Here is a 23,744-nt window from a genome sequence, read left to right as displayed (position 1 = left end):
AGAATAAGAAGAAGAAAAAAAATTAATGAGAAAAAAAAAATAAAAAAATAAAGAAAATAAAAATAATTATTGTAATGTATACAGTGTATACAGTGTGAAATGCTTTGGTTCCTATTCAATGAACTTGAATCCATTCTTAAGCGAGCATGAAGAATTTGACCAAAACGATGTCCTATACAATATTACGCTGGGATCCTACTATTTTGGGTACTAATTTGTTTTTTGAATAATGATAGAGATTCACATTTTCTTATGTTTAAGTTAAGAGTGTTCCATAGTTATGTTGTTGCAGGGATGAAATATTCAGAATATAAACGAATCCGTGTGTTGACTTGTGAAATATTATTTCTCTGTCGTGTATTATGATCATGCCTACTGCCTGTAAGTAAGAGGCTCATATTTGTTTTCGTTTATTGTTTTGTATTGTATAGGTTGTTGGTTTTCATGATTTTCGTGGTTGGGGCCTTTTAAACATGTTGCATGTAACGCTGCAACACGTACAACAACTAAAACCCACGAGAGCTAACCATAAAAAAAAATGAAGTCAAAGATACATTCACCAAAGTAACAAAACCTTGATAAATCATTTATCGTTAATACATAATCTATATATAGTGGTATCATGGTTAAAGGATGATATGATGTGATAATGTCACTTCAAACATTCAGAACTTGAGAAGGTCTCACAATTTCGGGTGATTTTCTTTTGTTCAAAATATATTATTTGTCTTTTAAAGTACGAACTTATCACTGATCATATTCTCTTCATTTTAAATTTTGAAAACCATATTTGTCAGTTGCAATAACGATGAGAAAAATATGCAACAGTTCGAATAATGGTAAGAATCAAAGGAGTAGGTTCAGTAAGGTCCCTTTTTGGCCCCAAAATATAGCAGTTTTACAAAATTGTTAAAATTAATACTTTTAGTTATTATTTGGAAAGTAAAATACTTCTGCTACATAAATAGTGGCTGTTTTTATTTACAATACAATGCACATATATCGGGTACTAGCATCATTGAGTCATGTATTCGTGTTCATTCTTAATATTGAAATAAAGTTTGTATTGTTTGATAATACTTAACATATCTAAAGGTTGCGTATGAACACGGATGCGGCCACTTTCATTTTTGACAAACACCATCTGAAAAGTGACATTTTTGGGCATATTTGATATTTTTTTTCATATTTTAGCTGAAATCAGAGAGTTTCTAATGAGTGAATCAGTTAAAATCTTTCACGTAAACTTATCGAATCAACTGAAATATACACGTAAGTGTTTAAAAAGTGTCTAAAATCTGTCGTCAGATGAACTTGAAAGGAGTATGTTCGATAAGGTCCAAAATTGGCCCCCTTTTTTAGCGTAAATTTCAAATTCGGATTTATTGACCAATATCACGATAAATTATAGCTAATACATTGACTAATTAAGATATAAGCCATTTTGTTGAAAATTTTACGTTTCTGCGTTTCATTATGACGTCAAAAGTTTTGATAAAAATCAGTAAATTTCCATAAATAATTGGACAGGAAACATAGAGCGCATACGTCGACAACAAAGATCTTTTAAAATAATGTTTGTGAAGACATTTCACATGTCTTGTTTGAATATAAAGCTTATCGACGCTTGCGCTCTGTGTTTCCTGGTCCTTTATTAAGTTGAAATCCAGCTGATTTTGTCAAATTTCACCAAAATCCCTTATCTTGACCATTTTGGGATGTAAAAATCAACGTGTTAGAATCAAACTTTGTCAAAAACAGTTTGGATTAACTTTCCCACATGTCTTTAAGGCAACTTAAAATAATTATTGTCGTCTAACTATCAACTTTATAATTAGGGCCAAATATGGCCCTTACCGAACTTACTCCTTTGAGGCCGAAATTGGTCCTTACCGGACCTGCTCCTCAATATCATATAAATAACACATTGCTAGGAGGACAAAAGATCGAGCAAGTTGTTACCCTTAACAAATTATTGACAATGGCGAAGCCGAGTACATATCAACTCCTTTATGTTTTTTCGATTCGTTATATTGAATCTTATAATTAAGATGTGTTTTGAATAATCGATTTCTGTTTTGCTAGTTTAAAAAATGTAAGGATAACATTTACAAAAAGTTCTGTCTGATCCATGCATAAGAGTAGAATACTACTAACGTACTTATCAGTCAAAAACCATTCAACCTAAGACAAAGGATAATAATACTTAATTTACCTTAGACAACAAAAGGCTCATTGTTCTTCAACTTTAAAATGTCTGGATGTTATATTTCTCATTTCTTTATTTTCTCTACTGTTGCTTTCTGTTATACTCGGTTTTTATTCTACACTAACCATTTCACCAATATGCATTTGTTAACTAATATTTTATCAATATACCCTTTGGCTAAAAAAAAAAAAAAAGAACAATGGATGCACAAGTAGGCATCCTTTATTTCAAGGTCAATGCTTGCTTTGAGTGAATTCTAATAGTTGCAATGTTTCTTTCCTGATGTTTTTATAATATTGATGTAAAGGTACAAAGTATACGATGTGTTGAGGGTGAATATACTATTACCACTAATGTACTGAAATTTGACCGTAATTTCAAAAGCAAAGTTAAAAAAAAAGTGTCGTTAGAAGAAGTAAGAAATTCATAAAACATTTAATTTCACACATATCCTTTTTTGCGTGACCGAAAATTAAAAAATAGGCTCTGTCCATAGAATGAGAACACAACAAATCCGCTTTGTATTTCATCTTTATAGGTAGATGTTATCTATACGCTGTCCGGCATGTAGGGGGCGTATATTTAAAATATTTAAGAAAGAATGAGTCCAGATTTCGCTTTTTCTAGATCAACAGACCTATACTGTTAACGGTAAGACAATATAGTTTAAAAACATGAATTTTGTTAAACAAAGATTGAAATTTGTTAAACTTGTTTAAATTATTAAAAGAAAATAATATATTATTATTTTTTTCATAAATTTTAATTGTATTGTTGTGTTTTTGTGTGTTTTTTATTTGCAAAAATACTGCAATTTGGAACTTTTGTAATTTTAAATTGATGAGTGGTTGAAGTTGCCCACAAATTGGTCTAACTAGTTATCAAAGGTACCAAGATTATAATTTAGTACGCAAGACGTGCGTTTCGTCTACATAAGACTCATCAGTGACGCTCATATCAAAATATTTATAAAGCCAAACAAGTAAAAAGTTGAAGAGCATTGAGGATCCAAAATTCCCAAAAATTGTGCCAAATACGGCTAAGGTAATCTATGCCTGGAATAAGAAAATCCTTAGTTTTTCGAAAAATTCAAAGTTTTGTAAACAGGAAATTTACAAAAATGACCACATTATTGATATTCATGTCAACACCAAAGTGTTGACTACTGGGCTGGTGATCCCCTGGGGGACGAAACGTCCACCAGCAGTGGCATCGACCCAGTGGTGTAAATAGTTATCAAAGGTACCAGGATTATAATTTAGTACGCCAGACGCGCGTTTCGTCTACATAAGACTCATCAGTGACGCTCATATCAAAATATTTATAAAGCCAAAATAGTAAAAAGTTGAAGAGCATTGAGGATCAAAGCTCTTCAAAAATTGTGCCAAATACGGTAAAGGTAATCTATGCCTGGAATAAAAAAATCCTTAGTTTTTCGAAAAATTCAAAGTTTTGTAAACAGGAAATTTATAAAAATGACCACATTATTGATATTCATGTCAACACCAAAGTGTTGACTACTGGGCTGGTGATACCCTCGGGGACGAAACGTCCACCAGCAGTGACATCGACCCAGTGGTGTAAATAGTTATCAAAGGTAACAGGATTATAATTTAGTACGCCAGACGCGCGCTTCGTCTACATAAGACTCATCAGTGACGTTCATATCAAAATATTTATAAAGCCAAACAAGTAAAAAGTTGAAGTAAACAAATATAAAACAATCCAGCGGACAACGCTAGTTTTGCTGCAATGATTTAAGTAATATTCTTTTAAATTGCATTCACCCTTTCAATTGCTTCTGGAGAGTTTCTGATTTTTTTTCTCAAAAATATATAATATATTTCATAGAACTGCAAACACTTTCTGAACCAATTGATAAATGTTTTATTTTGCTGATTTTTTTACATCTATAAAGTCGATGTATGTTATAACTTGCAGTTGTAGTAAGGGTTTTGCGCAATGATTAAAGGCTGTACAGTGAACTATAGTTGCTAATTTCTACGTCCAGTTGAGAGTTGCAGTATTGGCAATCATACCAGATCTTCTTAATAAATTTCTTCAAACAAGGAAGTGCACACCCAGAAAATGTTAAAATAGCCAACAAGACGTGACCATAATTTCGATTTGCCGAAATAGGTGTACTATAAAATGTTACTTTTTTTATTTGAAAGACTTTAAATTATTTTATAAATAATGTTATCCTTCGAGAAAAGATAACACAGCACATACATTTTGTAAAACGTTATGTTTGGATGGTAAAGGAAAATGTTATTATTTGTTGAAACCCGCACATGCAACTCTATTTATGTTTGTTTTGTAGATGGTCACAACGAATTGTGTTCAGGCTCTATTTACTGCAGTTTTCGTACTGAACGGAATTGGTAAGTCTTTATTTACATTTTGTTTTGTATATACACCTGGAAAAAGTATTGCAACACTTCTATTGAAAACAATTATAATGAAATGATTGTAGAATGTGTATAATTTGCGTTTTACCAAATACTTTAAATCCGCTTATGTTTTTAAACTGAAATCATCCAATACTAATGCTACATGGATGAGACATAACAGCTGAATGGAAATATTTGTTTTACTGTTTTAAAAGACTAGATGGATGAATCGTTAGAGTTTTGTCTTGTCTTCTATACTGAGATTTTATAAAGTTATTTTTACAGCAAACTAAACATCTGATACAGAAAAAGTGTGTTAAACTAGGCATCTCAAACAGTTTTGAATGAGTTTAATGCATGAAAAAAAATCTGTATTTATTGCAAAACTAATACGTTGGAAAAAAACAAGTCCTGCAAAATTTGCAATTTTTGTGAAAAATTATTTCCATGCAGCTGTTATGTCTCATCCATGTAGTATTAAAATAGGATGAAAAGTAAGTTAAGACCATGAATTCAGTTTTAAAACATACGCAATTTAATAGTTTTCGTAAATAGTTATCAAAGGTACCAGGATTATAATTTAATACGCCAGACGCGCGTTTCGTCTACATAAGACTCATCAGTGACGCATTAAAACACAAATTATACACATTCTACAATCAGGTCATTTTACATTGTGTTCAATGGAAGTGTTGCAATACTTTTTTTCAGGTGTATATAGTCAAACATTTTTTTTTCAATATTCGCTGCACTGATTTCCGTTTTTTTGAAAACACTTTTTTTCTGTTTTTCTTGAGCCTATAAATTGATAAGTTCTTCTTAGTGTTTTCGTTTGAAAATATTTAGATGTAAGAGATTCATTATCGGTAATTTCTGCTTCATTAGAATATTTTAAAGTGTAAACGCACTCGGGAAAACAAAGTTGAATAAAAGATTCATAGTTCATGACTCAGTCACGCCAAATGTCAAAAGGTATGGGACATTGAGAAATTCATTTGGTTCAACTATTGTTAAATGTCAAAACTTTTTTAACAACAACAAAAAAATACCCTCCGCCCCTCAATTTTAAAATAAAAAAATCAATATATGTTACCAGCAGAACTCTTCAATCAAAGCTTGAGCAATGTGAACTATAAAGGATATCTAGTGACCGGAAGGGTTTGCATGGATAGAGATTCAGATACAAATGCAAAATTACACAACTGTTCTCATTACCTGATGTTATAAACTATCATTATATATAATTAAGAAATAATTCATGGGGGCTTGAATATATCGTGATTTTACTACGGGTCATAAAGGGACAACTCGTGCTAAAATGTAGATATATTCAAGCCCCCATGAATTATTTCGATTCTAATAGGACAAATACGGCATTTTTTTTTTTTATCGAAGCGCTCTATGTGGAGGCAAATATTTGCCGTTCCCATGAATAAACGCAGATTTGCGTAAACAACGGAGCAAACAGAATAAGTGACATGCTCAAACTATTTACAATAACGTATTTAGATGAATTTTAATGATAATTCACATATATGTCTTCTATGTATAAAAAAAAATTGGGCTTAAACCACATTTGAGCATCGTTTGTTTACGTTTCCTTGTTGTGATGATTTCGGTATCAGAAGCGTGTATTTTTCCGTAAAATGCTTAAATTATAAAGTAATCATGTTATGACGTCGGGTACTTCATTCATAAAAAACATCTGAAGTGGGAGTATGATCGGAACAGCCACTGCAGTAAATTCATATTTTACCACGGGTGTGTACTCAAAGCGTTTGAAGGGCGTCATGTTAGAATATAAGATAATTTTGTAACCAATATTCCAATCTTTTTTTTTTAAAGTAGTATGGAAAGAAAACATAGTTGCCATCTGTTTTAAGCGTTTAATTCTGCTTTCTATCACAATGTTACAGGTGAGGCCATAGCAGAGTACAAAAGAGTTTGTTATTACACAAATTGGGCACAGTACCGACCGGATCCTTTCAAGTATTTCCCCGAAAATATTGACCCATTTCTCTGTACGCATATTATCTACGCCTTCGGAAAAGTTAGCGGCCTCGATATCCAGCCATATGAATGGAATGACGCAGGTCAAAACGGTAAGACGTACAGTATAGAAAAAAACATGTTATGAAATAGGTTCAGTACGCACATTACGTGTCTTTTCAAGAGTCTTTCCTTGACATATAATGGTTTACTTTTTAAAATTGTTATTTGGATGGAGAATTGTCTCATTGGAACTCACGCCACATCTTCTTATATCTATATAACATACATCAGGTGCGTCTGATATAAAAACGTTCAGCAAACCAAAAATATGAAACATGTACAAGTAAAAACGGAAGCTAATAAGAACAACTAAACCAATTATCGTTGCCTCAATTGAAAACAAAACCTCGGCTTTTATGGATTTTATGCGACAAGAAAAGACCTTCATCAGAAACGGTGAAGTCAAATATTCAAAATCCAAAGATGTAGGTCTATAATTGCCGAAACACGCGAAGGGCTATATTTGTAAAAGAGGGAGTTGCATCCCTTTTTAGTACATTGGTAATACTGAATAATACTGCATTCCTAAGTTATGTCTCTTTGAAATTGCAAACGCAAAACGCAAAGGCGATAATGAAGCTTTATTATTGACATACTAGCATAAGGAAATGAGAACATATGTTTTGTTTTTTTAACATCCTAATTGAATTTCCTATCTTGAATTGTATTGTAAATATGTATTTCCTTTGATACTATTTGCTAAAATCAAAACCTTTGACAGTTGATTGTTCTTTTGTACGGACGTCAATAGTGCATATACATATTGTGTTATACATCTTTCTAATGTAAATTAATATTCAGCACGAAGTTCAGATGTTTTAAGCCATTGTTACTTCTCATGATTAATCGTAATGAATTGTAATTTGATTTACAAAAGCCATGTATGAGAGGACAATGGCAGCAAAAGCAAAGAATCAAGATTTGAAAATTCTAATTGCCATTGGAGGATGGAATCAAGGATCTGGTCCATTTACAGCCGTGGTTGAAAGTGAAAATGATATTGACACGTTTGCTGGAAACTCCATAGATTTCCTCAGAAAGCATAATTTTGACGGGTTAGATTTGGATTGGGAATATCCGGGAAATAGAGGAAGTCCACCTGAAGATAAACAAAGGTTTACAAAACTTGTTAATGTATGTACTATTATAATGAAGTTAATAATACTAGTTTGTATAAACAGGCCAAACTTTTATCTTCGGCAAAAAAACAAAATCATTCTGACCGATGTATTCAAGCTTTTCACTGTACCGGTCATCTGCTTTCTACGTCTCTGGCTTCGCCCTGTCCCGAAATTTATACAAGATAAACAATCTGCAAAGAAAAAAGTTCAAATTCGCCTCTAACATAAAAACATTGGGCTATTCGTGAGAGCATAATTGGCCATCGTATAAGCGCCGGTTGAGTTTTCAGGAATCATCAGCAACTTCGTCAGCGCTTCCAAATCGTTTGGCATGCCACACTTTTTCTTACAAACATCTGAAAGTTAACTCCTTCGTATGTCAATTTTTCCATTCGTAAGGCCATCATGAGAACAACTGGTCAAACCGTATCAACTTTGTTTTTACCTTGTGTGATCAGCTGAGATTCCAACATTTTTTCTCCTCACAAAAATATGTCGAAGGAATCGAGGAGTTGTCCGATTGATTAAAGAAAGCCACACGACTACGAAAACTCCACATTTTTTTTTGCATTTGTGTGTGGTTCGGTGCCATCCTGTGATCTTGTGGTATTATGGTACTTGTTTCTGCTTACATTAAGCTATTGACCAAGCTCGGGAACACCTTCGCACGTTATCAAAAATTCCATATTCGTATGGTCATCTGATGTCAATTTAGGAACAGTATGACGCCTGCATAACAACTGTTTTTGTTACAATTCACAATATTTGTCTTATTGAAGTTTAATGCTTTGATGGTTTTATCTATCATCAGAGTATACTGTAACCCTCTAAATGATATCAATTTGAAATTTTCCAATAGCAGGATTTTAGATTTGATCTTTACTTTGAACTAGGTTACAACAAATCGCCAAAGATACCATGTATAATTTAATACATCAGTTACCTTCTCTTCTTTTTAACTAACAATTTCTGAAATACAATAAACATATATTTGCATTAGGACCATTTTCAAAAGGAATTTCGATCTTTACTTCAATTCAGTATCATAGCTCTGTCTATTCAAAAGGTTCCAGCTAAATAAAGGCTTATTTCTAAACAGATCAAATTCTAAACACATTTTTTTAACAGATTCTAGCAAATTTAATTATCTGTATGATAACTATTTACGAAGGACGTTCTTAACCAATTCAAATTTCTGATAGAATTAAAGTTTTATTCATGCATACAAATTAATTCATTTTGGGCATCAACCTTTACTTTCCGGCCTTTTTTTCTCGATTTATTGAAAGCGACACATTGTTTGAATTTAATGATATCGATTGATATTGATATTATATTAACCGATCCAGCGGAAATCGGTCCAACTCCTTTCTTTCCATTAAATTACAAACCGATGTTTTATAGATACTGAGAATGGAGTTCGAAAATGAGGCCCAAGCATCTGGAAGAGAAAGATTGTTATTAACTGCAGCCGTTGCCGCTGGAAAGGGAACAGTAGATTCAGCTTACGAAATCTCAAAAATAGCGGCGTAAGGTTAAACTGCTTTCATATTAGATACTGTACATTTTTATGTTATTTTTATCTTAAGAAACTTGAGTATGTTTCGTTTTTTCTTGTCAGGTATCTCAGTTTGACAATACAAATGTTTCTCTATGTTCTCAATGGAAGAAAATCAAGATTATAATAGGTCAACACAAATCAAAAGAAAATTAATTTGTTCCAAAGCCACACAAAACTTGTTTTGACCTATTATTGTTACATTTTCTATACAGTACGGATTGGAAGGAGAGTAGTCTCATTGGCACTCATACCACATCTTCTTATATACATTGTGTTGGAAATTAATTGCTTCGATTCCCTTGTTCTGTAATTTCTTTACAGAATAATTGAATCATATGGTTCATACGCTAATAAAGATCGAGTTGATGTTAGTAGTGCTTAATTATTTTTTATTCCAAATGTATTTATGAAAAGGAAATTTAAATATTTATACAATAACAGTGATCTAGATTTCATCAATTTAATGGCGTATGACCTTCATGGTTCATGGGAAAAGACAACTGGTCACAACAGTCCACTGTATCCTAGAAACGACGAAACAGGAGACGAACGAACACTAAATTCGGTAAGGACTGTATATGTTTAAAAATAAAATTCTACAAATAACAGAAAAACGAATTTGGAACATATCTGTAAACAAATGAGAGTTAAGTGTTGTGTTTTCCTCTCCAATAAATTAAAATTTTATTGATCAGAGCATCAGAAATAATGATTGCTAAATAGTCCAAATCAGCGATGTACTGATATAACAAACAACCAATGGAAAAGTAAAGTAATTTAGTTTTTATCATACAATTTTAGCCTCACCAACTCGTAAGATCTTTTTGTATCGCAAAGGGTAAACAGTGTTTCAACTCCGACATTCTCTTAAAGAAGGCATAAATGTTACTTGCAGTTTTAAAATAAATTTAAAAAACCCATAAGATTTAATAATGATATTACGTTAGTAGCTTAAAAAAAGGTTTGGTTTGATTATAAATATTAAAATCTATTTTCTAATGAATTTAAGTGAAAATCATCCATTGCTTTTTACAGTAGGTTTATCTCGTTACAGCAACATAAACAGTATTGCAGGTAATTTGATTTAAAGCCATATAAGATGGGAATTTAGATTGTTGGTAGGGCATGATTTGTTGGTAGGACATGATTTGTCAGTAACCATTTTTTGATTGATTTTTTTTTTATAAATAAAAAAATCTTTATTATAATTTTTAGGACTGGTCTGCTCAAAACTGGGTAGATCAAGGAACACCTAAAGAAAAACTTATTCTAGGAATTGGAACTTATGGTAGATCATTTAAGTTGGCAAATTCCGCAAACAATGGATTTGGTGCAGCAACTGCTGGTGCAGGATCTCCAGGAAAATATACAAAAGAAGATGGCTTTCTAAGCTACTATGAGGTTATTGTTTTACAATATATATTTCCTATATTTTTTTAATTCTTTTTCAATATACAGCAAAATATTGAAATCAGGATATCTGGTATAATTGCTAAAGAGGCAATTATCCGCCAGAGTTGAAATGAGGTGGCAGTAAGCAATTATAGGCCACACGACGGCCTTCAACAATGATAAAAGCCATTTCCATATAGTTTGCTATAATTTTCCTCGACACAAATATTGCAAAAATTTGGTCTCTGGTGGTAAGTTGTCTCATAAACAATCAACTCAAATTTCCGTATATTTCCTTTTCGTGTATATAAACAACAAGTACACAGTCAAATACTTGGCTTGACACAACATTTTACATATGTTGTTGCCATCATGAGCTGGGGTTGTATTAGTATTTGATGATGTTTACATTAAACATAAATTTTATTGAGCAAAGAATAGCTAAGTTGATACGTCAAAATCCAATTATTGTGGGTTTGATAATTTCGAACACGATTATTGTACTCAGGATCAGAAATCAATCAATCAAAAACAAACAAACTTAAAAAATTCACTCAAGGCACTAGGCAACCATTGAAGAGGTTCGTATCGTAGGACACGCGAGTTTTATTTGTTTTATGAGCACTTATCCCCTTTTAACCAAATGTGCAAATAATGCTTATTTCATAAGGGAAAAACACATCACTGCATCCTGCACTCTAATATCGCCGCTGGTTGTTTCATACAGTAGCGTCATCAAAGCTGCAGTGAGACACGATCGTTAGCAATTCAAGCAGTTACGTAGTTTCGTACTTTTTGCACACTTTGGTATTGATGTTCAGACATTTTTATGAATTCAAACGTACTTTGAAAAATGTTGTGAATAAAAAAACAACAGCAAAATAAAAGTTATCAACTGTATTAACATTTTGTATAGATATACAAATAAGATAATTAGTAAAATCATACGAAAAATGTTTATTTCAAATTCTAGATTTGTTCAAACGGATGGACAAAAGCATGGAATGATGAGCATAAAGTGCCATATGCATATTCTGGAGATCAGTGGGTGGGATACGACGATGTTCGAAGTGTAACACTAAAAGTGAGTAAGGAACATATTAGAAAAGTTATACATACACATGTAAATGCCAAAAAAATATATAAAAAATAAGGCGCATGGCAGTAACCGAATCTTTCACAAAACACCAAGCATTTCCTTCCAGGAAAAACTAAACACTGCAATATGATGCTATGCAATTTCCATGTCTACAACTCCCATATTTTGTGTGATTGATACCATAAGTTGTGGAGGACAATAACTTAATAAAACGAATGGCACCAAGATAACTGGATCAACATTTTTCTAACAATCTAACTAGATCAACATGTGCATCGTACATAAACATCAAAATCTGTTCATAGCCAAAAGTAGATTTGATAAACATAATTTTACAACTGCCTTATACAAAGTGTGTTTTTTTCAACGATACAATGATTAAAAATACTCTATTTCAAGATCGAAATCTTGGATGTTTATTTGAAGAATGTTTCGTTTTTGTTTTTTGTTGTTGTAGGTTGAAATACGCATTTTTTTATTTTTTATTTTTTTTTTTTTTTTATATAGTTTTTAAAGTAATTTTTAGATTCATATATATATATAGTAATTCTCGTACATTTAATAATACGAAAGGCTTTTACAAATAAGCAATCTTAATTGACAAATAACAATTTCAGGCAAAGTATATCAAAGAGAAAGGACTAGGAGGTGCTATGTTTTGGGCCCTGGATTTGGACGACTTCATAGGGGATGAATGCGATGACGGCGCTTATCCTTTGTTATCAGCAGTAACAAAAGAACTCACAAATAATGACTCACCACCGCCAAAACCAGTAACTGCTCCGACGGGTAATAATTTAATGCATTAATTTTAGAATTTGTTTTTATTGAAACCACTGCTTATTAAAAAAATTAATAAAAACAAACCCCGACATCTTTATGTACGACTATTATTCATGGGCATAATCAAAGTTACATATCTTGCTTATGTTATTTGATATTCGACAGAAAAATTTTTTTGAGTCCTTCCGGAAAAATTATAATTTTCTATAATTTGTTAGGCATTAATGAATAAATCGACTCTACCAAAAGGGTAATGTCGACTGTTTAACGTCCAGTAACACATGTTAATTGCATGTAGATTCTACAGGACGAGAACACAACAAAATGGAAGTTTTTAACGACCTTGACTGGCTATACAGCCCTTGCACGGTCGGTACGAGAACACATTCACAATGAAACCCATATTTATATGTGTTTCGTGTCACTCGGGATGAGGGAGTGTAACTAATACAGGAACTGGATGATATGTTGGATAAGAACCTTTGAAGGGTTGTTGTTCTGGTTCTTTCGTAAACAGAAAGCGTGACACTTCCATACAAGAGTCATCAGATTTATTTATTTCTTTTCTTCAAAATTTGGATTGTCCCTCTTTTATCAAAACGTTTTGCTACTTTGAAATTTATATGGAAAATGTAAAATGTCATCGAAAAAAATGTACAAAATGTTGATATCTATTTATGGCGAGTGTACTAGCTTTAGAAAAAAAATTAGCTGCTAGAAAAAAGTTTTACTGAGATAAAATATAGTTCTGTCAGCATTATTTCATCGATATAACATTTTAAAACTTATTTATTGGTTTAATTTACAGGTTTTCACAAAGTATGCTATTTCGACAACCAGGGACAATATATCAAAAGTCCGTATACTTTTAAAGCAGACCAAATAGATGCTAACCTGTGTACTCATATAATCTATAAATCAGCTAAAATAGTAGGAACTGATATCAAGCCTACAGAAACCAATGATCTAGGAAATAGTGGTAAGTAATACGGAAGCCCTGGAAAATAAAATTACAGCATGTGCGCACGAGTTACTTATCTGTGCACATGTCATACTATCTTTTGCGCACAAATTGTAATTCAATTTTTGAATGGCACTCTAAGGCTTCTAAATAAAGTAATGATCATAATACTATCTTAACCAAAATGTAACATTGTTTTTCATTTTGCATTTGAATAATATAATTTAATAAGTATTATGTGCCTTTTGGCAAATGTTTTTTTTTTAATTAAAACTTCGATGAGCTGACCAATTACAAAATAGGAATTCATTTAGGACTTACATTATTTCATATTTAACTAAGTAATGGGATACTTAGATTTTTCTGTTACAGAGAACATTTTGAAAGTCAGCCTCTGTCAGATTTATAAAGGGTTACTTATGTTGTCATACTAGCGTTCAGAAGTAATGTTTGTATATAATTTAAGTACCTATTGTATGTTTTTGTAGCTAAACGCCACGACTTGTGTGGGAGACCAATTAGTGGCATTCGGCTGTTGTTTGCTCTCTGGTCGGGTTGTTGTGTCTGTAACACATTACCCATTTTCATTCTCAATTTTAAGATAGCCAATGAGACAACTCACAACCAAAGGCCAAAATGACGTATGTGATCAACTTTATGTCACTATACGACCTTCAACAATTAGCAAAACCCGTACCACATAGCAAGCTCAAGACGATCCCGAAATAATTAAGAAGGAAACCAACGAATTGAATTATGTTTAAAAAAAATAAACGAAATACAAATATGATATATAGCAATTACAGACAACTACTGAGTTACAGGTACATAAACTTCTTCCCTCGCGCCAAACTCTCTCCTTAACATGGGACAGTAGTGTTACAGCCCAACATAAGGACAAACTGTAAAAATCGGTTGAAAAAGACTTAACTTATCTGGTTGGTACAAAGCAAAAAAAAACAAAAAAAAACTTACAAAAACACAAATAAATACAAAGTACATCTCTGAGAGTACTCACAGTTACTGAAATATAGTTCAAATTAAGCCAAAAACAACTATTGAAAAATAATGTATCTAGAACTAAAATACTAACCAGTACACAACCAACATAGAAAGTATGCTTTCACGAAGAAGGAAATCAGAATTTCCAGGAAAAACTACTGTAACTGATACTGTGTCCATAACTGAAATCATTACTGTTGTTCTGGAAGACCTTCAACTATGTCAATTGGTCGTTACCTGCTTTGACTTCGTAGAGATACAATAGAACTTAGAGTCTGTAAGAGGGAAATGTAATTAGTTCTGAAAAGTAATGAATCTGGCTTAGATTATCACTGATTTGGGAGAAAGATTTTAGAATGTTCTGAGTTATTCTATTATTCTATGAATGGTACATTATTATGCATTACTTATCTGTTTCAAATTAACGATCATAATCAATCATAATCTATGTTTACATACCTACCTATTGGTGTCTTAGCGACATTCCTGATTTGTTTTCATAACTAACAATGTAACTTTTTTAATTTAAGGTCAGTATGCCGAAGTTTTTTGGCTTAGAATGGCTAAGCCTGATTTAAAGATTCTTCTTGGAATAAACTCAGAAATGGTAGACCCATTTAGTCAAATGGCACAAACTGCTGAAGCTATGGAAGAATTCATTGTAAACGTACTGCTGTTTGTCAGAAAGTATGATTTTGACGGCATTGATCTGATGTTTGATTTCCAAGGTTCGTCTGGTAACAAGGCCAAATTTACAGACCTCATTAAGGTGTGTACAATATAAAAACGTACAAATATAAATGTATTCTATATATATGAGGATCCTGATTTGAAAAGAGGAAAGGGAGGGGTGGGCGGAGTTCCCAAACTAGCAAAATATTTGGAGTGGGACATGAAAAAAGTCTATGCATTAATTTACATATATAGCTTCATAAATAGTACTTTATCCTACACAAAACTTTATAAACTGGTTTTTGCCTCCCACTTTATATGATCACACATATCTACATTTATTTTAAGATGTACATGATTTAGTTATATCATTCAAAAACGTCATATCAGTTAAATAAACATTTCATTTCTAATTTTCGTATCAATCTTTGTTTTGAAATTTTTTCTTAAATGTCTTATTTTCGATCTATGAGTTTCAATGTCTCTCTGGTACCTTTCGTACCACTTTTATAATATTAAAAACAATCTACATTTAAGGTTTTTATGCTTTCGTTATGAATGCTTTTGATAAAGTTTGGTCAAAGGACTATAATTCATGTCCTCACAGTGGCCACTTTAGAAATATAATGTATGTTTAAAATACTAATTAACAACCTTAATTGCTAATTTATTCATATACATGTAGTAGATTTGTTGCCATCATCAAGCTATCAAGATATACACAATGTAGTGTAAATATTATAAATTCTCCCCTTAAGGAAGAATATTTATTTTTACAGCTCAGATGAATTATTAACGGAATAATAAAACGATTATAAGCAATTCTGAGAAAAAAAAATGTTTATTTATTTTTTTAAGCCCTTTTATACTGAGGTTTTTCTAGAACAACAAATTGTCAATTTGAAAGCAACATCATTTAACCTTACATAATATAATTATACTTCTATACTTATACTTATTTTTCTATGTATATATATTTTCCTTACCAGTCTATCGCGACTATGCCCGATAGAGTTAAAATGCATTTTTATACAAAGAGAACGTGCGACTATGATTATAATGTATTTGCCAATCACTTTTATATGATTCTATTTGCTATCTTTTATTTTTTTAAGTCAATACGCAAAATATTTGATATGGATACAACCATCATGAGTCGACGTCCCTTGATTATATCAGCACGAGTACCACCGTTTGAAGATGATGTTACTTCTCGATACGATGTTGTTTCTTTGAGTCAGTAAGTAGTGTTTTCTTAATTCACATGTAAGATATATAGAGGTTGTATAATATCAGGTGTAGGAAACATATACACCAGCCTGACATACTGTTAGCACACGGAAATATCGGTGACGGCTGTCAGTATTGAGGTTTTTATATTTTTGTAGACAATTTCTCTTTATTCTAATCTCCCGTGCAGAGTTATCGATACTTTCTGAGAGAGAGAGAGAGAGAGAGAGAGAGAGAGAGAGAGAGAGAGAGAGAGAGAGAGAGAGAGAGAGAGAGAGAGAGAGAGAGAGAGAGAGAGAGAGAGAGAGAGGGAGGACCGACAACTCTGCATTGGAGATTGTTTTTATCCTTGTCTCACTGATTTATAACATTTATCTCCCTTTAATCACACTTTCATGCGACATTTAGCAACACAGTTTGATCAGTTAGTTAAATAAATTTAACATGAAGTAAGACCCTTGATGTAGGCATAGTGTATAGGCAAACCAGCTAGAGGTACATTTAATTAGTGAGCGAATAAATCTCATTTGTTTTAAACTCCAACTTGAAAATTTACGGCAAATTGATGACGATAAGGTCTTTTTTACAAATTTCTATAGTATCACATCTAGTTTATACAAGTCTATATATATATTTTTTTACAGATATCTGAACTTTGTCAATCTAGAAGCATTCAACTTTAACAGAAATTATAAAAATACCATTGTTCATGGAAGTGCTCTAGATGCCGATAATACAAATTTGTTCACAAATAATCTGAATGTGGTAAGTTCTAATGAATTGTCAAGAGCCATTTTTTTCATGGAGTAGTATAGCTGTTTAGCTTTTAAATGTCTTTTTATACGTTTTGTATGACATGTAAAGTAAGTTTGTTTTTATTTATATTGTATAATCCTTTCTGAATAAAATGATTATTTCAACTTGAAACGTATTAAACTATACTGTAATGAACGTTATGACAATCTTGAAAGACTTTATTTTACATCCGACAAACCTTATTTACACCTTTGTTAAGGTTTATGTACCCTTCTGTAGCCATTTTTGTACGAACTTTTCAAACTTCAAATGTATCAAAACTACAGATATAATGAATAATAGAGATAGGCAATTTTGTTCATATTCCAAGGGGAAACTTGAAGCAAAGCATTATTTTTTACTGTTTCATTGCATTTAATAGAAAAAGAGAATTTTGTGGCAAATAAATCAAGATTTTTATAGAAAATCCACAGCCTTTATCCTTGTACTCTCATGTTTGGCAATTTGATGACAGATAGATATAGGATTATTGCATGCAGTGATAGCATTGATTTCGTTAATAAATGTTATATAACAAGTTTATTACTGTAGTTATTGGTTAAAACAAATATAGATATGGCCAAAATCAAGTACACCTTTAAGGGTGCGCTCGACTCAGCACGAGGTGTTTTGGAATTTACAGGTTTCTTAGAACTTTTTGTAAAAAATAAACATAAGCACATCATAGAAAATCAAGTGAGTAATTTATGTTTCAAATTTTATAACAAAAATCTCTGTATTAAAGGCTGTGGATTTTCTATAAAAATCTTGATTTATTGGCCACAAAGTCCTCTTTTTACTATCAAATGCAATGAAACAGTAAAAAATAATGCTTTGCATCAATTTTCCCTTTGGAATATGTACTAAATGGCCTATCTCTATTATTCATTATATCTGTAGTTTTGATACAATTGAGGTTCGAAAAATTCGTACAAAAATGGCTACAGAAGGGTACATAAACCTTAACTCTTTTTAAAACGATAAAAGCAGGATCTTCTTCCTTTCTGATGCACCTGAATTCACCCTCGGCTTCGATGGGGTTCGTGTTTCTCAGTCTTTTTTTTAACATTATCGTGGTGTTGTCAGTTTAATTTTTACTTATAAATTTGAATGTCCCTTTGGTGTCTTTCGTCTCGCTTCTGTTACAGAATAAAGTACTAGTAGTAATCAGGCGTGATTAGAATAAGCATGTTAATAATGCGTATTAATAATGCGTAGTATATTTTTATTGATATGCAAGAGTTTGTTAATAATGCGACATTGTTTATAAATATGATCTGCTTTTTTATTAAGAAAACATCCATAAATGTGTGGCTAAATGCTGGTTTACCAAGAAACAAACTGGTAGTGGGAATACCTGCTTATGGCAATACATACGAAACTTCACCGGGAACACATATGGTAGGAGCCACTGCATTTGGTTTAGGAAAGGAGGGACAATGGAGCCTTCAGCAAGGAAAACTAGCCTATTATGAAGTAATTATTCGTACTTGAACCTGTTTACTAGCGATTCTGTCTATGTTTAGTTTTAATGTAAGATACGATCCTGTTAATACAACTACTGTAAAAAGGATTTCGAACGCTATTGCTTTGTAGAACTGATTAGTTACCATTAGATTGCTTTAAAAAGTACACAGGTGGTGTTCCTTTTGCTCCATCTTACGATGTTAATATATCCCAACTTTTTGGAATTTTTAACCCGCAATACTCTTCAACTTTGTACTTGTTTGGCTTTATAAATATTTTGATATGAGCGTCACTGATGAGTCTTATGTAGACGAAACGTGCGTCTGGCGTACTAAATTATAATCCTGATAACTTTGATAACGATTTACACCACTGAGTCGATGCCACTGCTGGTCCCCGAGGGTATCCCCAGCTCAAATGTCAACACTTCGGTGTTGACATGAATATCAAGAATGTGGTCATTTTATAAATCTTCTGTTTACAAAACTTTGAATTTTTCGAAAAACTAAGAATTCTTTTATCCGAGGCAAAGATTACCTTATCCCTATTTGGCACACCTTTTTTGAATTTGGAATCCTGCTCTTCAACTTTGTACTTGTTTATAAATATTTTGATATGACCGTCACTGATGAGTCTTATGTAGACGAAACGCGCGTATGGCGTACTAAATTATAGTCCTGGTACCTTTGATAATGGTTCCTTATACTCGTGTTTGAAGTGACGTTTTGGATTTCAATGAGCGTTATCTATGTTTTTCCAGTAAAGGCAACAGTAGTATAACGCTGTTCAAAACTCGAAAATCTATGGACAAAAAACAAAATCGGGGTGAGAAACTAAAATCGAGGGAAACGCATTAAATATAAGAGGAGAACAACGACACAACAATAAAATGTAACACACACAGAAACGGACTATAATGGCCAGATTCCTGACTTGGTACAGGACATTTTTTATGTTAATTATTAAGTAAGGAATTTCGTTAACACTAGTCAAATTCTGACCTAAATGTGTCCATATATACAAGTATTTGGTTCGGAAGCAATGCTGTATATTTTTTCTGTCACTTATTTCAAACGGAATAGCACACATTATATTTTAAAGTGATGTTGTTAGTTTTTTGGAATAGATTAGACCGTTAATTTGCCCTCATTGTTAAATGACTTACGGTTGCCCTTAATTGCTTACATCCTCTTTATTTGAACTTTTGCGTAAAGTCTCACTGGCAATCATATCACATCTCCTTACTTTAATATTTAATCAAACATAATAGCACTAAGTTTGTGATATTTCACATCATATATAAAACTCATTACTTTATCCTGCACATAACTTGTCATTTCATATTAGATCATATTGATAGCTAAAGATACGTATTTTCTTAGGTTTGCAGGAATATTGGTAGTTACTGGACACAAGTTATGGACACCACACAAGGCGTACCCCATGCATATTATTATAATCAGTGGGTTGGCTATGATGATACGAGCAGCGTACAACAAAAGGTAAGAGCTGTGAAACTACGTTTTCCCCTCTGCAATTCTTCTAAAAAAAATCTTCTTTAAATTGCTATTGCTAGTTTTTGTTCATTGTATAGAAAAAATCATTGATTAACAAGCAGCGTTATTAAAATTGTAATACAAAATTTTACCCTCAAAACAACAAAAATGCTTAAAAGTCACATGAAGAATGACAAATAATTCATCCAATCATAGAAAATCACTATATATAACGAAAATGGATAGGAAATTGTGTGGCGATAAACTAGTTCTAACATTTCCATATTTAATCCAGTATAATTATTTCTCTATAATTAAACAATTGATATATTTGGCGTCTCCCTTCCTATAATTCTGAGGAGTCGGTTGTGTTGAAAACAGACCGGAATTTCCTCTTCTAAATTTTGGCCAAGCGATTTTTCAGGGTTTTCCAATCGGATTATCAGTTTTATTCCACATAACGTTTTATTGAGAGTAGTGACCATTTCCCAAAAATATCTTTTATGTTTTACCCATAGCACTGTTGATTTTTATTACTATAAGAAAGGTAAACTATGATGTATTTGTCTTCAGCTTTGTAGGTGGTGCATAATCCTTTAACTAAATAAAAAGAAATGTTAGTAGTATTGCTCATGAATTTATTCAAGCGAACAAAATTGGAAAGAAAATCTGATAAAGGACATTTCGTTTGTTGTTTTTTAGCAATGGTAAAGATTTCTATTGAAAACGTATTAATAAGTCTTTTACTTATACATTATTTCTTTCTTCGGCAGGCATTTTCAAGCTGCGTTTTTTTTTTATATTATTAAATCTTTAATTCATTAAGTTTTACATATCTTCTAACGTATTTATCTACCACCTGTAAACTGTGAATTTAATGAAATTGCATATTCTATTAAGCATGAGTGATGAAAAAATGGTTAAAACGCCAAAACATGCGAGTTTTTACTTATCAATACGTATGTACATATAATGCATGAACAACCACAGGGATTATGTAGATAGCTCTAATTATAAAAAGTTTAATGTATGACACAAAAACAAGGCCCATTAGGAAAATCGTAAAATTTTCAAAATGAACTTATAAAAAGTACTTAACGTTAATTGAATAGAACTTGTTGTCATTTCATTTCAGGTTGAATACATTTTGCAAGAGAACTTGCTTGGAGTAATGATTGATGATTTAGGAATGGACGACTTTGCTGATAATTGTGGTGATGGCAAATTTCCATTGTTGTCAAAAATTAACGACGTTGTTTCAGAGTCGGCAGATCCTACTCCAATAAGACCTACTGTTGGTCCTTTTACAGCTCGCCCTACAACTACCAAAGCAACTACAACAACTACCAGGACGACCACAACACCCAGACTAACAACGAAAACAACAAAAACAACTACAACAACGATTGCTCAACAATCTGTTAAATGTGGATTAGATGGTTAGCATTTATAATAGATATGGGTTTTTAAGTCATTGAACTTTTTGTTCAGTGCTCGGAACATGAAATACAGCCTTTTGATTGTTTTATGTTGGGTATGAGTACAACAAACAGACTCGAATGTTTTCTAACTTCAAGGCATGATCTCTCAATTAGGCTTCCAATACTTATAATACTTTATTACCTGTTACTTTTTTTGTAAGAATCTACACACCTTCACCCCAACAGTCTTTTACAGATCATAAACAATATCACTACATATATTTATCTCATTCTAATGGTACATAAAACAGAAGATATATGTGCAGTGTGTTCTGTCAATCTGAATCTTTCAGCAACAACGGATAAAAATGCATCTCAAGTAATCTGTGGTCAAACTTATAATATTTAATGCATTTTGAGATGTATCTTTTAACTGTAGTTTGGCTTACATTTTGTTTCAGGATTTAGCATTATTTGAATGATATTTAAATAGGAGGTTAATAGAGACAGGATACTTGAATAACATAAATTGTGATTGTTTATTTGATCATTTCACCGAGAACTTGTTTAATTGATCATTTGACCGAGAACTTGTTTATTTGGTCATTTCATCGAGAACGCAGTGATATAAATTTGTAACTTATATAAAAATCAGAAAATTTTCATTTAGTCATTTCTTCATCAACCAAGCGAAAGACATATCCTGTCTTGATCGTATCTGTCATTGATGAATACCTGTTTGCTGCATCAAGTCTGCTTTTGTTCATATTAAAACTTTTAATGACAAATAAAATAGAAACATAGGAAATCTTAATATAGAAATATTCGCTTCAAGTACTTTTGATGAATTATTCTTAACAATTTTGTAACCTTTGTCACATTGCAATGTCCGTTTGGATATTTCCTATCGACACATATTTTTGCATTATAAGCTGTAAAATGAAACTTGTTCGTCTTTATTGGCAGTAGTTCATCCGTACCTATGAAGTGAAATCAATTTATGCTATGCAATTTATTTATAACATAATGTACTTTCATTTTCATGCTTTATGGAAAAGATCATCAATAATAAATATTGAAGCACCAAAACCATTATAAACAGTAACTGCACAACACAACATCAAACTTGAATGCTTTTTTTCAACTGATTTTATAGTTCGTTCTTATGTTGTACTGTTATACCACTGTCCCAGATGAGGGGGAGGGTTGGGATCCCGTTAACATGTTTAACCCCGCCACATTATTTAGGTATGTGCCTGTCCCAAGTCAGGAGCCTGTAATTCAGTGGTTGTCGTTTGTTTATGTGTTACATATTTGTGTTTCGTTCATTTTTTACATAGATAAGGCCGTTAGTTTTCTCGCTTGAATTGTTTTACATTGTCTTATCGGGGCCTTTTATAGCTGACTATATGCGGTATGGGCTTTGCTCATTGTTGAAGGCCGTACGGTGACCTATAATTGTTAATGTTTTTGTCATTTTGGTCTTTTGTGCATAGTTGTCTCATTGGCAATCATACCACATCTTCTTTTTTATATTGACTGAAAAAAAGTCTAAAATTACAAAAAAATAGTCAATGATACCATCACTAAGCATACTATGTACAATGTTGTTAACATATACAGTTAACTTATTTCGTTTGGTACAAGTTATATTAACTTTATCTCTGATCTTATTTAATTGATGATTCCAATGTTTTAAAGAAATCATGATTTTTACATTCTGCCAGGGGTTCGTTTGAGTACTAATTAAATTTATACCAAAAGCTTGTACAAATACATTTCCTTCATTTTTTAGGTCCTACACCATGTAAAAATGGAGCATACTATGCAGATACATGCGACAAGAATGTCTTCTATCAGTGTGTACACGGTAGACCTGTGAAACAACGTTGTAATTGGATTCTTGTATGGGACCAAGCAGGAAAACGATGTGACTGGCCAAAAACTGTTAAAAGAATAATAGACCTATATCATAAAATGAATTAAACATTGCTTTAACATTTTTCTTTTTTCTATAGTTTTCTCTTTATTTCAATATATATTAGATTATCCATGTATTTTTCATGTTCACATTAAATTCTCCTGAATGT

The 23,744-nt window shown here is 32.0% G+C and overlaps 2 protein-coding genes across 2 annotated transcripts; both read left to right on the top strand.

Moving 5' to 3' along the window:
- The first annotated feature begins 2,827 nt into the window (after positions 1–2,827).
- Positions 2,828–13,597, top strand: LOC134726566 (chitotriosidase-1-like). The gene is made up of 10 exons (XM_063590973.1): positions 2,828–2,860; positions 4,533–4,593; positions 6,519–6,704; positions 7,532–7,788; positions 9,180–9,304; positions 9,778–9,901; positions 10,552–10,737; positions 11,702–11,812; positions 12,445–12,616; positions 13,419–13,597. Exons 2-10 carry the CDS (start codon positions 4,533–4,535, stop codon positions 13,595–13,597), a joined length of 1,401 nt encoding a protein of 466 aa, XP_063447043.1. The 5' UTR covers positions 2,828–2,860.
- Positions 13,598–15,108: 1,511 nt separating this feature from the next.
- On the top strand, positions 15,109–23,744 carry LOC134725455 (acidic mammalian chitinase-like). The gene is made up of 7 exons (XM_063589277.1): positions 15,109–15,342; positions 16,361–16,485; positions 17,120–17,240; positions 18,564–18,746; positions 20,120–20,239; positions 21,369–21,672; positions 23,450–23,744. The coding sequence occupies exons 1-7, from the start codon at positions 15,133–15,135 to the stop codon at positions 23,638–23,640; spliced, it is 1,254 nt and encodes a 417-aa protein (XP_063445347.1). The 5' UTR covers positions 15,109–15,132; the 3' UTR covers positions 23,641–23,744.

This window comes from Mytilus trossulus, chromosome 7 (genome assembly GCF_036588685.1).
Source record: "Mytilus trossulus isolate FHL-02 chromosome 7, PNRI_Mtr1.1.1.hap1, whole genome shotgun sequence".
Lineage (NCBI taxonomy): Eukaryota > Metazoa > Mollusca > Bivalvia > Mytilida > Mytilidae > Mytilus > Mytilus trossulus.
The sequence above is the reverse complement of the archived record's forward strand: the minus strand, read 5'-3'. Positions and strand labels throughout refer to the sequence as shown.